At 40.8% G+C, this 14,802-nt stretch overlaps 1 protein-coding gene across 1 annotated transcript in view; it reads left to right on the top strand.

The window, feature by feature from the left end:
- TMTC1 (transmembrane O-mannosyltransferase targeting cadherins 1) overlaps positions 1-14,802 on the top strand; it is a 273,311-nt gene that overhangs the window by 195,203 nt on the left and 63,306 nt on the right. Inside the window, exon 11 of the mRNA XM_042946180.1 lies at positions 2,977-3,090. Coding sequence (XP_042802114.1) covers positions 2,977-3,090 — 114 coding nt within the window. The remainder of the gene's footprint in view (positions 1-2,976; positions 3,091-14,802) is intronic.

Genomic DNA, 14,802 nt, shown 5'->3' with positions numbered 1-14,802 from the left:
ATTGTCCAGTGATACCAATAAAACAAATTGATGTTCTATAAACTCGGAGATACACCTGAGAGCAGTGGCTTTTCTTGTTGGTTCTGTTCATTATCTTTTTTTTTTTTTTAAGATTTTTATTTTTAAGCAATCTTTATACTCAACATGGGGCTCAAACTCACAACGCAGAGACCAAGAGTCACATGTTCTACCTACTGAGCCAGCCCTGCTCCCCTGTTTCTGTTATTTTTCAAGAGGCATGGAGGAGAACTATGAGGTACATGAATTAGGATCCTGAATTGAATGGGAGATTTTTCTTTGTAATCATCACTGGGATTATTAATCGGGATCGGGATCCAGCTGTATAATTAATGAATACTGCATGTCTTTGTAGAATAAATGCATATAAGTTGCTTGGTTCCACTAAAACAGTTGGGATTATGAAACCATAGCATCAAGAGAGCAAATAGAAAAGCCTGGTTCTGGAAGCAAGAGCAGCCTGGCCAGTTACAGCAACGTGGAAAGTTTTGCCTTTGGCCAGTTGTTTATTTCCCTTTATCCACAAACTAGTCATTGTAAAATGAGAGACTGGAAAAACATAGCAGAAAAATATCACAGAGAGAACATAAAGGTCAAAAACAACAATGGAAAAAGCAGTGTGTTCTTAGGATTCAAGTTACTCCACCCACATCAGCTTGCCTGTTATGAATATTATTACTTCCTCTGGCCATCATTAAACAATGCCTGATCCGAGCAGGGACTATGCTTCCACAAGGCCTAATTGTCTGTTCCTCGGGTGAAATATAACTGAGAGTCACCATGCTAATCACACAGAGGGAAGGGTCAATTCCAATATGCCAGTTATATCCACGCTGAAATCAAAGTTACCTTTAAAATCTGCCTATTACCTTGCACTATTTATTTCTGGATAGAAAAATCAGAAGTTTTCCTGGTTAAAAATTGGAATTTTTTAAAGCCATTATTACCACTCTGACCCAGATTTTTCCCCTGTGACTAAAAACACTTTGGGTAATTTCCATTTTAAATATTACATTAAAATTCTAGCTCTATGTGGCCGCTGTTGGACCTCACCATAGGGCGATTGAAGGATACCGATGATTTTACCGGAGAACCCAAATGTCAGCATTTGTATATCTTTTGTCTTGGGTGGGTCAGTTTCTGAGAAAATTCCTCCAGGCTCCTCCAGAGAAGTCTAATCCTGGCTATTCGGAGAGCTTTTTAAGGAGGACAAACTGAGATCCCACTGTTCAGAATACAGATTCTCCCATAATCTACCTTTAAGGTACAGCTCTTCCCCCTTCCCTCGGCTGTACCTGTTCCTGAGTGCAGGATCTCTCTAACTCTGTTTTTCCAGAGAGTAAAACTCCTGCCTTTTGCTGGGATGGGGAAAGAATAATGAAAAAAGTCACTTAGCTTTTAAGGGTAGGGATGAGGATCTGAGGTTTAACTGCTCCTGATACAGATTTAGTCTGTGTTCAGCCACACCCCACCCACCAAAAAATCCCAGCTACCTGCCATACATTTGAAGTCACTGAAGCAACCTGGGTAAGTGTGGAGTCTGCTGCTTCAGATGATGTTGCCCTTGGATTGGTCTCTAGCCTCTTGCACTCTGTACGTTCTGTCCTCTGGGGAGTTCCTCAGATGTCCAGCCAGTGGATTTTAAGTGGGACTGTCTCTGCTGGTTATTTCACTGAACGTTCAACAGAGATTACAGTGCCCTTACATATTTCCCCAACAGGGTTTTAACACTTTGTATGAAATCCTTCTATTAATCTTACCTTTAAATTTAAAACTAGGGGCACCTGGATGGCTCAGTCAGTTGAGTGTCCAGTTCTTGATTTTGGCTCAGGTCACGATCGTACAGTTTGTGAGATTGAGCCCCGCGATCTTGGGATTCTCTCTCTCCCTCTCTCTCTCTGCCCCTCCCCCTCCAAAGAATAAATAAATAAATGTTAAAAAAAATAAGTTAAAAACTGAATGAAAGTACATTATCTGGGAGAGGTAGTAGTGCATTAAAGTTGCCCAGAAACTAGGTTGTTATGCTTTCTCATTGCTCTCTCTCATCAACTGTCCCCCTCCCGCATTTAATCCTCAAGAATTCCGGAAGTTTTCTTTCCAAGTGGCCCTCCAGCCCATTTTCTTTCATCATTCCCCTGCTCCCACCTCCCTGCATGTGAGGGAACGAGGGACTCTAGAACCAAACTAGAATCTTCTAGGATCCCATTTCCGCCACTTACCAGCTGTGTAGTTGTGTACAGGTTAAATGTGTGGGCTAGTTATGAATGAGAAATGGCTCCTCTCCTGCCCCCACTTGCCCCTTGAATCGTCTCCAAAATTTCAGTGCTATCCTGTGGGGGTTCCCCAGGTATTTGGTTATGGCAGTGCAAGCAGACTAATACAGTGACATTTAAGCAAGGTTTTTTTGTTTTTTTTTTTTTACCTTTTTGAGCAAAACCTCATTTCCTTGTCTGCAACTTGTAAAATAATAATTATACCTGCATTTGTTTATTTATTTATTTTAATTAGCCCAGGCTTGGTACATGGGAAATGTTAATTTCCAATAAAACGTAATAGGGAGGCCAGTCTAGTAATGATATATTTTTGTAGATGCTCTCCATTTTTTTTTTAAAGGAAGGTTGTAAGTGAACAAAAGAAGCAAGGAAGGAAAAAACTGAATTAACCTGAGCATGCAGTTTTGTTCTCCAGAGAATTATCCCATCCCACCCCCTCTGCTTCATATGCGGTCAGCATGTTTGTTTAGTTGTGCACAACCACACACTGCCTTTATTATTTTCCAGAGAAGCATATTTAATAAGTGACACGATTCACAAATTTTGGAAAACCTGACTTAGATGGATGCAGTGGACATTTCAAATGAAGGTTCATGAAACTGAGTAAAACGTGAAAGAAACTGACAGTATTCCTAACTAGTATTCTTTGTTGTTCTTTTTTTTTTTTTTAATGTATTAATTGTAGGTCTGGAGTTCAAACTCTGCCCCACAATGCCAAGGTTCACTACAACTACGCCAATTTCCTGAAGGATCAAGGTCGGAACCGGGAAGCGATCTACCACTACAGAACAGCCCTCAGGTAAGCGCCCTAGGACTGTTTCCCTGCTGTGCTTCTCAGGTTCATTCACTCACCCTCCCAGTGTGTGTGGGGGGGAGGGGGGGGCGGGCAGTGAACATCTCCTTGGAGGTGGTATGGATCCTGGACTCCCCATCTTCTGCTCAGTGCTCAAGTCTGTTGTGAATGTGGTAACTCTGCCTTGCTACTAATTCTTGGTGTTTTCCTGTAAAAGTTCCCATTGCTACACGATACTCAAGTGACACCCGGTCAAATACACATATGCAGGAGAACAGGAGTTGGTTGTCAAAAATACACCAGTAAACTCTGAGAACGTATATTCATTCCAGTGAATTCTTCTCACTTCAGGCTTCCCGTTATCAGAAAGGATTTATATGAAGGCATTTTAGTATGGAAATGAAATAAATACCCTGATAGTTGTATTCAACAGAAAGAGTACTAGAAGACACTTGATTACCATGCTGGGAATATGTTAATAAGGGGCGTGTGTGTGTGTGTGTGTGTGTATACATATATACGTGTATATATATATATATATATATATACACGTATATATGTATATGTATATATATATATATACGTGTATATATATATACATATATATGTGTGTGTATATATATATATATGTATATATATATATATATAAACAGCTCTGACACTCTTCTTGTACTCATCTCCTTGTATTCATTTGGAAGAGACTATACTAAACAGAGCTTTACATGTCACTTTAAGAGAAACTACAAACGTAAGCCTACCTTACCAGTGGCAGTCTCTATTGCTCTTGAGTACTCACAATTGCAATCCTGGCTTTCAAGATGGTCTTATCTAAAAGATCCCACATGATAAACGTCTTTAATCTGGAACATGTGGAGGCAGGAGAACTATACATAGCTTGGAATCTCCAAATGGTCAAAACACAGACAGGTGAGTGTTTTCTTTTATTGAGTACTATGAGACTCACGGAAGCTTTTTAGAGAGGTTTCCATACCCCTGCAGATTGGCCCCCATTTGGTTGAATTTTGGGCTAGTGTTCCACTTTGGGATATGCTTAAAGTATGCATACCAAACAAATAGATATTTCTCTGAAGCATGTACTAGCATTGTCTCAAAGTTTAGTTTGAAATCATCATTCTGAGGGGCACCTGGGTGGTTCAGTCGGTTGAGCATCCGACTTCGGCTCAGGTCATGATCTCACAGTCCGTCAGTTTGAGCCCCGCGTCGGGTTCTGTGCTGACAGCTCGGAGCCTGGAGCCTGCTTCCGATTCTGTGTCTCCCTCTCTCTCTGTCCCTCCCCTGCTCATGTTCTGTCTCTCTCTGTCTCAAAAATAAATAAAAACATTAAAAAAAAAAAAGAAATCATCATTCTGAAAGTCACTGGCCTGATTTTTTAAATTATCCTTTTGAACGGTGTTCTTACATAAGTATATTATTCATCAATTGAAATATTTTAGACTTCAGGGTCTCTTATTTAGCATTCAATATGATAAAAATTTTAAACTGTGCACGTCAAGTTCAGTATCAAATACTATTCCAAAGATCCAAGAAATGGAAGTCCCAGAGGAAAATTGTAACAAAACTTTTTTTTAAGGAAAATAGGTTTTTTATTTAGGAATAAAAGATCATTCTTAAGATTTAATTCAGATTTCTATTCTTTCACTGGAAGCCAGTTTACCCAAATGTTTACAATACTTCCCTCTGGTTGGTGAGTAGATTAATTTTTTTCTGTATATTTTGTACTCCAGATGTTCCACAATGAACATGTATTATTTTTGCAATGAGGAGACATCTTTTTTAAAGAGGCATATTCCTTCAAGGGTACAAATAAAGTATGTTTTGGCTTAATGGTTAATTGATGTTTCAGGATTTCAGGTGAGCATTCTTGAAGAGAAGAAAAGAGCAGTAAGTTTGCCTGAAAAGTATTCGTTGAAAAGAAGTATTATCAGTACCTTTTAAAATGTATTGCATTCCAGCAGACTATTTTCTGTCAAGTTCAAACAGAAAAATAAGGCAGACCCTAAGGCACCGCTTGGGGCAAAAGTGTAAATTACATAAAATTCTCTAGCAGCTGATTTTACAGAATTATAGTAGCTGGTTGGGTACTACCGCTTTTTTCCCATGAAACAATAAAAATAAATGTTTGCTTCAGCAACTGTGCTTCTGGAAGAAACATGTCCCTTGAGAAGAGGGGGAAAAACAATTAAAGCTATAAATACACTGCATAGTAATTAGTGAAATATTTCATCCTCTCACACCAGGCTCAAAATACTTCTGATTTAAGTAGCATCATTTTTGTGTGGATACCTCTGTGGTGAATTTTCAATGGATGTGGGTTTGTTTTTTTGTTTGTTTGCCTTTAAATAAATTGTCACTCTTTGTGCTAGAGAGAAAAGGAAAATACCAGGACTATTCATCATTTTCATGATTGTTTATCCGAGATGACTGGAAGACTGCCCTTATTTTATTTTATCTTTTAATTTTTTTTTTATGTTTATTTTTGAGAGAGAGAGTCACAGTGTGAACAGGAAAGGCAGAGAGAGGGAGACACAGAATCTGAAGCAGGCTCCGGGTTCTAAGCTGTCAGCTCAGAGCCCGATGTGGGACTCAAACTCACAAACTGTGAGATCACGACCTGAGCCAAAGTCAGACGCTTAAACAACTGAGCCACCCAGGCGCCCCTGCCCTTATTTTAATATTGTTCTTTCTTTGTGGAAGTTGCTGAGACAGAGCTCTCCCCCACCCCCCGCTCTGACTCCTTCCTCCGTGTTTCAACTTTCGTGTATCTGATGGTTTCCATATTTGCACACAGCAAGAAAGAGAATGATTAGGAAAATGCAGGGCTAACGGCGCTATTATCTGAAATCAGTCCCAACAATTATCCATTTTTGTTCTAATGACTGGGTAGATCCCAAAGGCAATGATGAAATTAGTCATTAGGGTTGTATCTATACCAATATCATTTTGGCCGGCTTACAATGCTGGAAATAATGCTACATTAAATTGGTAATTATATATGCCATGATTATTCTGCTTCTTTTAAACCTTATTCTATGTTTTAGACAACAAAGAAGCACCACTAACTTCTCCTCCCTTTTGGTGTACCTCATTTATTATACTTCTGTAGTGCAAGGAAAATCTCCCCTGGAAAATGCTGCAGCTGAGGTTATAGATTCAGATTAAGACCCAAATCAGCAGAGGAAAATGGCAAAACTCTTTTCTCAAATCCCCAGTGAACACAAGTGTTAGCTTTGTTTTGCTGTGAGGGGCAGCTCTCATGTTTATACCTATTCCAGGCTCTATAAAGTTCGGGATTCCATATGGTGGAATATCAGAACAGCGCTGGTGGATCTGCCATTTGCCTCCAGAGCTTGCCGACCATTGTTCAAAACCTAGAGAAAGTTTCTCACATTCCATCTCACGTGAGGGGAGTAGAAAGTTCAGAGACCACCCAATATCTTACCTTTTCCTGCACAAAAACTCCATGAAATGACTCATCCAGGAAGCCCACAAGGAGAGATGGTGGCCCTGCCTGGATAAAGTGCAGAAGATCCTGCATGTGCCCTTGGCCAGTGGCCCGTTGATTTGCTTCAAAAGTCAGTTAAAAGTGGAGAATCGTAAGACAAATTATGCACATTCTTGAATGATTTATTGTACCCTCAAGTTTCACATGTACATACATTCACCAATCTTCAAATATCAAACCAAGCTTTTTCCTTTGGGTAAGAGTCTACTGATTATAATCTGCAAAAATCGCATCCATAAATCATTTCTCTGATGATCAGGTTTTGATACTTTAAAGGGGAGTAAAAATGTAATGACTGAGCTTTTTCTGATTTTCCTCCTGCAGTCTTTTACAGTTACTCTTACATCTAATTCCACAGCAATTTCTTGAGCAGCTTCTCTTTTTTGAGTATTTCCAGAGTATTTCCTTAGCTTCTCTATAAATAACAGCTCTCTTTTTTTCCACATTTATATTTTGTCAATTTGCAAAATGTTTCATTACATTGTACAGTTGCAATAAAAACTAAAACTGCAGCAAATCTGTCAATAAACACAACTGGCTTTTACTCATACAACTCAACTTACAGGATGAAAAAGGCCCAGGCTTATAGAGAAAGTTTATTAAGTTGTGGATATTTCCAGAGAATAGAGAACATCTGGAAATCTGATGACATAGTGAAGAGACTATTTTAAAAGATTTTTCACTACAGGTGATAGAGTCATGGAAATTATTTTTCATTTTATATTTAAATTCCCTGCATGACTCAGTTACTGGTTGGTTAAAATGGGCTGGCCATCAAGAGCCCCCTCACCTGGGAATGAATAGAGTTCACCTTTGTTCAGGTGAGTCAGGAAGGCCTCCCCACTGTCAGCAGCAAATTGTCCCATGTTCTATGGAACAGTTGTTCACGTAGATGCCCTCTTCCTCCTGGCGCACTACACCCAGAGTATCTCCAGTGATTAGATATCAGTGCTACGTAGGATTCCCTCCTAATACAAGGGCTGTGATCTTCAGTCACCCAGACAGCTGTTTCTTTCTCACAGGTATGCTTTCAACATGAAATACACAGTAAATCATCTGAGATTTCCACCTTCCCGTACTCCTATCAAGCAGGAGATACATTACCCTTTCCTGAGGGTACTCAAATATGCTTGGGCAGCCAGGGGACCCTTAGAGCAGCCTTTTCCATTCCCAATACATCTGTTGTTGATGTTCTAAACAGAAAATCTGAAGGTAATGAATGGACTATTCGAAGGGGATAGAAGTCCTTGACCAAGCTCTTTTCTGTTTGCATAATTAAAGGGGAAGAAATGTGCTTTTAATGCTCCTGTACCAAAGAAATCTCTACTAGCTATTTAATTAGCTAACACGTGGGACAGCATAGAACTAAAAATCTTCCTGATTGGAATTTTTTTAATGTTTATTTATTTGGGGGGGGTGAAGAGAGAGAGAGAGAGAGAGAGAGAGAGAGCAAGCTGGGAGGGACATAGAGACAGGGAGAGGATCCCAAGCAAGGAATCCCTATGTGGGGCTCAAACTCACAAACCGTGAGATCAAGACCTGAGTTGAAATCAACAGGCAGATGCTTAATCGACTGAGCCCCTCAGGAGCCACTGACTGCATTTTTTTAATGCAAAAAATAGAGACTTGTCATGATAATAGCAACCACGGATAGCATTCTTTGCACTCTCTCCTGCGTGGATAACCAGAACTCTGCAAGGAGACTCCATTAGACTGTAGGAGTGCATGGGGAAAACAGATAGTAATAAAAGAATCGAAGAAACAGCATTATCATTAGAGTCTAAAGAAATCTATGTGTAATTAACCCACTGTTCACTAATGTTCTTAGTTTATCAATAAGATTGCTTTATATAATTCCTTTGAAAAATGCTGTCTGTAAAGCTGGTAGCGTGTGAACATTTTTGTTTCTTAAATCAGGATTTATTGGCTGTTTTAAAAGTCCTTCATTACACAGCCCATTTTAAGTGAACACTTAAAATAACTCTTATGAGTGAAAGTGACCTTGGATACCAGCTGCCATGCATTTCTGGAAAGAATTAAAATTCCAGGACCGTTTGTTAGCCAGGTTTAACAAGTGGAGATAGGCTTTTCTGCCCGTGTGGTATTTTCGTTTATAAAAGTCTAAATACACTTTCCAGTATCACAAGTAGACAGTTGAAATTAGTTTTATTTTTTTGTTGATGAAATTATAACTTTACTGTATATATTTTGTGTTAATTAAGAATAGCAGTTTTATTCCTTAAATCCAAGAAGTTAAGCCCTATTTCATTTAGAAAACTAGAATTGACTCATATTATGGCCATACTTATGGACTAAATTTCTGAATGAAGGTTGTGTAATTTCTACTCAAGAACATTTCCAGGGTCACCTGGGTGGCTCAGTTGGTTGAGCATCTGACTTTGGATCAGGTCATGATCTCATGGTTTGTGAGTTCAAGCCCCTCAGGCTCTGTGCTGACAGCATGGATCTTTCTTGGGATTCTCTCTCTCCTTCTCTCTCTGCCCCTCTCCCGCTCACACTCTCTCCCCAAAATAAACAAACATTTAAAATAACAACAAAAATATTTCACTCCATTTTCTTCTTCTTCTTCTTCTTCTTCTTCTTCTTCTTCTTCTTCTTCTCCTTCTTCTTCTTCTTTTCCCTGCCTTATACCACTTTCACTTTAAAAACTTGCTGTGCTTCCCCAGGAAACAGAATCCCTGGGGCAGGGATTTGCATGCAGGAAGTCTATTAAGAAGTGCTCTCTGGAACACCAGGGAAGGAAGCCAGGGAAGCAGGATGGGCAATGTGGGGGAGGGTTGAGGGCAGTGCCGTCCCAGGGCTTCAGCTGACCCCTTAGGAAGCTCTGGAGTTGGGAGGGCCCCTCAGGGTTGCCAAGAATGGAGGCAAGAGGTGGAACCTTTATGCCCCCTTATCAGCCAATCACTGCCCCAGGCAGGGCGGGTAGCCTCTAGTGAGGCAGTTCCCCCAAGGCGGAGAGCAATGCCCAGAGAAGACCCCCAAGTGAGCTGTCAGCAAGTGCTTCAGACATGGGTGTTGTCTGGGTGCTGTAGACAGCATCCACTACACTAGCTTACGTTACAATTTCGTATATAAGCAATTATGACAGTTTAAACAATATCACTTAGATTTTTTATTAAAATGAAAATAGTGGTGTTACCTACTTCATAGGGTTGGAATATTATAAGATAATTAATTTATTTCAAAGCTTAAAGCAGTGTGTGTATATCTGGCAGTGATAAACTCATTATATGTTATGACTATATCGCAAATCTGACCCTTCTCTCCACCTCCACAGCCCATCGTCTCTCACTTGGATTCCTGTCTCTCAAGGCCCCTGCAGCTGGCTCCATGCCCTGCACTGTCTTTCTCACACCTCACCTCCTGCACCTTGTCTTGACCACTCAGCTCCAGCCATGTAGGGCTCCAGGCACACATCAGTCAGGCCACTTTCCTATTTAGGGACTCTGAATTTGTGGTTCCCTCTTCCCAGAACACCCTCTCACTCTCTAAACAGCTGCCTCACTCCCTTCCTTCAGGGCTCCCTACTTACGTCATCTTGTCCCAAGGCCTTCCCGGGCCACCCCACCTAGGAGTGCGGTCACCACCAACGTACTCTATTCCTCTTCTTTGCTTCATTTTCTCCACTGCCTTTATCACCCTCTAACCTACTTATCATTTTGTTAATTGTCTGTCTCCCTCCACTAAAAGGAAAGCCCCACAAGAGTAGAGATTTGTGTCCTTTCCCCCAGCCTGGAGAACAATGCCAGGAATGTGGCTCTTAGTAAATGCATGTTGGATGGATGAATGCTGCATGTAGACATCTTTTAACGGTCTCTTTTTCTTTGTGAATTACCTGAAATTTTTTAAAATGGTAATCAAGGGGGTGCTTGGGTGGCTCAGTTGGTTAAGCATCCGACTCTTAAATTTTTTTTTTTAACCTTTATTTTTGAGACAGAGAGAGACAGAGCATGAATGGGGGAGGGTCAGAGAGAGGGAGATACAGAATCTGAAACAGGCTCCAGGCTCCGAGCTGTCAGCACAGAGCCCGACGCGGGGCTCGAACTCACAGACCGCGAGATCATGACCTGAGCCGAAGTCGGACGCTTAACCGACCGAGCCACCCCAGGTGCCCCAAGCATCCGACTCTTGATCTCAGCCCAGGTCATCATCTCATGGTTCGTGTGATCACGTCAGACTCTGCACTGACAGCATGGAGTCTGCTTGGAATTCTCTCTCTCTCTCTCTCTCTCTCTCTCTCTCTCTCTTTCTCTCTCTCTCTCCCCTGCCCCTTCCCCCCCCATCAAAATAAATTAATTAAACCACTTTTTAAAAATGGTAACTGAAATACAGTGTAAAAACTAAAAACCATCAAAAGTAGATCCTTAGTTGCTTCTACAGAACATAAATTTAATCTGCCTCCAAACCCATCTTGCCCCCCTCCTCTCCAATTACCTACCCTTCTGGTTTGTCTCCTCTGAGGCTGACTCCTGTGCTCAGGAGTGCATCATTTCCAGCTCCTCAGAGATTTCGTTTAAAACCCTTCCTTTACTGGGCACTTTTCCATTAATACTTAAATATTCTCAGGCTTCTGCCATCTTTATTTAGTTTTTGAAATTTTTGTAATGTTTATTTATTTTTGAGAGAGAGAGAATGATAGAGTGTGACTGGGTGAGGAGCAGAGAGAGAGGGAGACAGAATCTGAAGCAGGCTCCAGGCTTTGAGCTGTCAGCACAGAGCCCGATGCGGGGCTCGAACCGTGAAATCATGACCTGAGTGGAAGTCAGACACTTAACCGACTAGCTACCTAGGCGTCCCTGCCATCTTTAAATAAATATGCAAACCAGCCTCTGCATCTCCTGTTAGCCCTTCCTGCCATTCAGTCTGTCTCTTCCCACCTTTCAAGTAGTGAAATTTCCTGCAAGTCTCAGTGTCTTCTTCTCCCTTGTGTCCTTCTCATCACTCAACTGCAGTTGGTTCCCTCTCCACCACTGAAACTGCTTTCCTCCAGCACACCAGCTGCCTCCAGGTGGGTAACTCCTGAGGAGGATGCTACTTGGCAATTAAATTACTTGACTCTCAGGGCACCTGGGTGGCTCAGTCATTTAAGCTTTTGACTCTTGACTTTGGCTAAGGTCATGATCTCATGGTTTGTGAGTTTGAACCCAGCATTTGGGTTCTGTGCTGACAGCGTGGAGCCTGCTCGGGATTCTCTCTCTCCCTTTCTCTGCCCCACCCCTGCTCGTTCTCTCTTTCCCTCTCTCTCTGTCTCTCTCTTATACACACACACAAAATAAATAAATAAAACATTAAAAATAAATATATCAGTAAATTACTTGATGCTTGGCAGCATTAATTTTGTTGACTGCTCTCTCCTTTTTAGACAGGTTCTTTTTCAGCTTTTATGCTGTCATGGTTTTTCTTCTATTTCTTGAGACTCTCCTCCAAACCCTTCATAGAGGAGTCCTCAGACCCCTCTGCTAGGTCACCTTCTTTTCTCAATCTTTGCTTTCCTCCCAAGGGATTTCTTGAGTTCCAAAGGCTTTAGTTAATGTCTGTGTGTTGATTAACTCTCAGATCTGTAATTTCACCACATAGCTTTTCTGTCAGAGCCATCTATCCATCTGATTCCTGGACATTTCCACAAATTACCCTCTCTGCACCTGAGATTCACATTACCACCTTCTGTCCCAAACCTGCTCCTTTCCCTTTATTGCCTTCCTTTCTAGTTTGTGCTTAAGCTGGAGTAAAATGTTTTGTTTCCTGAGTTCTGTTTGGTTTTGCTTTCTCTCTCTGAAGCAGCCTTCCTTCCTCTTCCTATTTGTATCCCCTCCTCCCCTTCCCCCTAACTCTTACTGCCTCTCTCTCTCATCTCTCCTGGCAACACCTGGTGATTACTACCATGGCTCCTGCCATGAGCTCCTGTCTCTTATACTCCCCTCCTTCTGCTTTGTCTCTTTCTGCCCTGTGTGCTCTGACCATAGTGCACTAAAGTAAGTTGGTGTCCTTATCTCTCCTTCTTCTGCCACGGGACCTCCTTGAGAACAAGGACTGCTTTCTCTTTATTCCTGTGGGCCCTTACTAAGTGCCCAATAAGTGATTGTTGAAAGAAAGACTGAGGGAATATAATGCATAAAATATCACAGGCTCCCTTAGAGTCGGAGGACCCCTCTGTAATAACAAGCACTGTTTCTCAGTGGGAGAGCCGTCAACGATTTAGATGGAACAGCTCTTCATTATGCAGGGCTGTCGTATGTATCACAAGGCATTTAATACCCCTAGTTTCTGCCAGTGGTGACCACCAATTCCTGAGGTGGATATTCAGGATATGTACCCTTCTCCTTCCCTGTCCCTCATGATCTTCTTCATTGGGAGTTATTGATTAGGAATATGGACACACTTTTCCTGCCCACCACTGCCTTTTTCTAAGTTGATGCAACAAGCAGAGTACTATTCATGCTACAAAGTGTTATTACAGTAAGGATTCCATGCGCACATTGATCTGTCACGTAGGACTTTGGATTTCCTTACAACCTTCAATGTAGCTTTTAAAATTGCATGTGTCTGAAATTCCACTTGGTGTTCAGTGTATCAGAAAGGCTTGGAGGAAGTGCCTCTGGTGCCTGTGGGGATCATTTGCTTTAGATGATGAAGGATTGACAGGCTTTGGGATAAGGGTTTGACAAAGAACATTCCTACATTCTTAAAATGGAGAGAGTGATGCGTCCTTCACATCTGAGAACCCACGGCACAGGAGAGACAGATAGATACAAGATGACTTGAGTGTTCACTGGATTAGTGATGAAGAAATAATGGATGTTATTCTAACTGATGGGAGCAAGCTGAAGGCCATTGACAACAGTGGAGACAATGATTTTTTTGGAGAGTGAGAAATCCATGAGAGAAGGAGAGCTGGTGGCTTCAGCCTGACATGGGTTCATTAGGGCTGTAGGGGCAGCCAAGTACTACTACCCAGAGGTCCTGCAACCGATCCCAAAACATTAAATGTTTGTAGTGGAACAGGTATGATGATGGGTATGAAAAGTTAAGAAGGTCATTATGTTATTGACCTTACTGTTATAGAGAAAGCAACTAAAGGACAGACATAAATTCAAAATCACATAGCTAGAAAGTCACACATGGCTTCTGACTCCAAATACAGTTATTTTTTTTCTACTCCACCAGAGCAATTCCCCACCATCTGCCACAAAAACCAAAGGTCACTACAATCACACCAAGCCTCTGAGAAAGGTTAAATTATGTTTACCATTTTCTATTTCAAAAAGCAGAGACGTATTTAATTGAATACATTTCCCAACCTCTAGAGTTAAATTGTCAGGAATCAGGAAAATTCAGCCACTTAAAATGACTCATTTCCTGAGGGCATCAGAGAACAGGGTTCTACTCTAAATTATCTCGGAAAATCAATTGGGCGGAGTCCTTCTGGATCACTGTGAGAAGTCATCCATTGTGAGAGGTCAGATAATTTAGTTGGCCCTCTTTAGAGAGTGTGTCACATTTCCCAAAATTGCTTGTGAGGTTTTTTCCAAAGCTATCTTAAATAGTACAAAAAGAAAGTGGTAAGACTTGTTTGTTAATGGCAATTTCAAAAAAGTAAAAAAGCAGATCAATAATCAGTGTTACCTGGTACATTTTAGTGACATGATAGTTCAAATCTTATAACAGGAAAGCACTTAAAAAGTGCCAGAGACTAATCTGGTTGAAAATATGCTGCTGACTCCTGAATTAAAGTTTGCTTTGGACATTTTTTTAGTCCAATGAAATTCAGATTTTATGGTGGAATTTTTTTCCCAGCCATGTTTTTTTTTTTTGGATTTTTTTTTCTCAGCAGGAAATAGAAAATAAACATCTGCCCTTGGCATAGTTAACCTCAAATAAATTAATGTGTGGAATGAAAATCAGACAAATAAATCAACGGTGTGTATATTCTAAAAGGAAATTGCAAACTGAAGCACATGATACAATATTGCTTGCATAGTGAAATCCTTATAGGGTAATCAAACGATAAAAAATTAAGAGCATCCTTAACTTTTGAACACATTGTACAAAATTCCAAGTAAATGACTGAAAGAAAATATAAAACCAAACTTTGGTCATATATATCTTATGTCTCTGAATCTTCAGGTGATCTGGAGGTTAAAGCTTAAGAACAGTAGATGAGAGAGTATGTACAT

The sequence above is a fragment of the Panthera leo genome, chromosome B4 (assembly GCF_018350215.1).
Source record: "Panthera leo isolate Ple1 chromosome B4, P.leo_Ple1_pat1.1, whole genome shotgun sequence".
NCBI classification, from domain to species: domain Eukaryota; kingdom Metazoa; phylum Chordata; class Mammalia; order Carnivora; family Felidae; genus Panthera; species Panthera leo.
The sequence above is the reverse complement of the archived record's forward strand: the minus strand, read 5'-3'. Positions and strand labels throughout refer to the sequence as shown.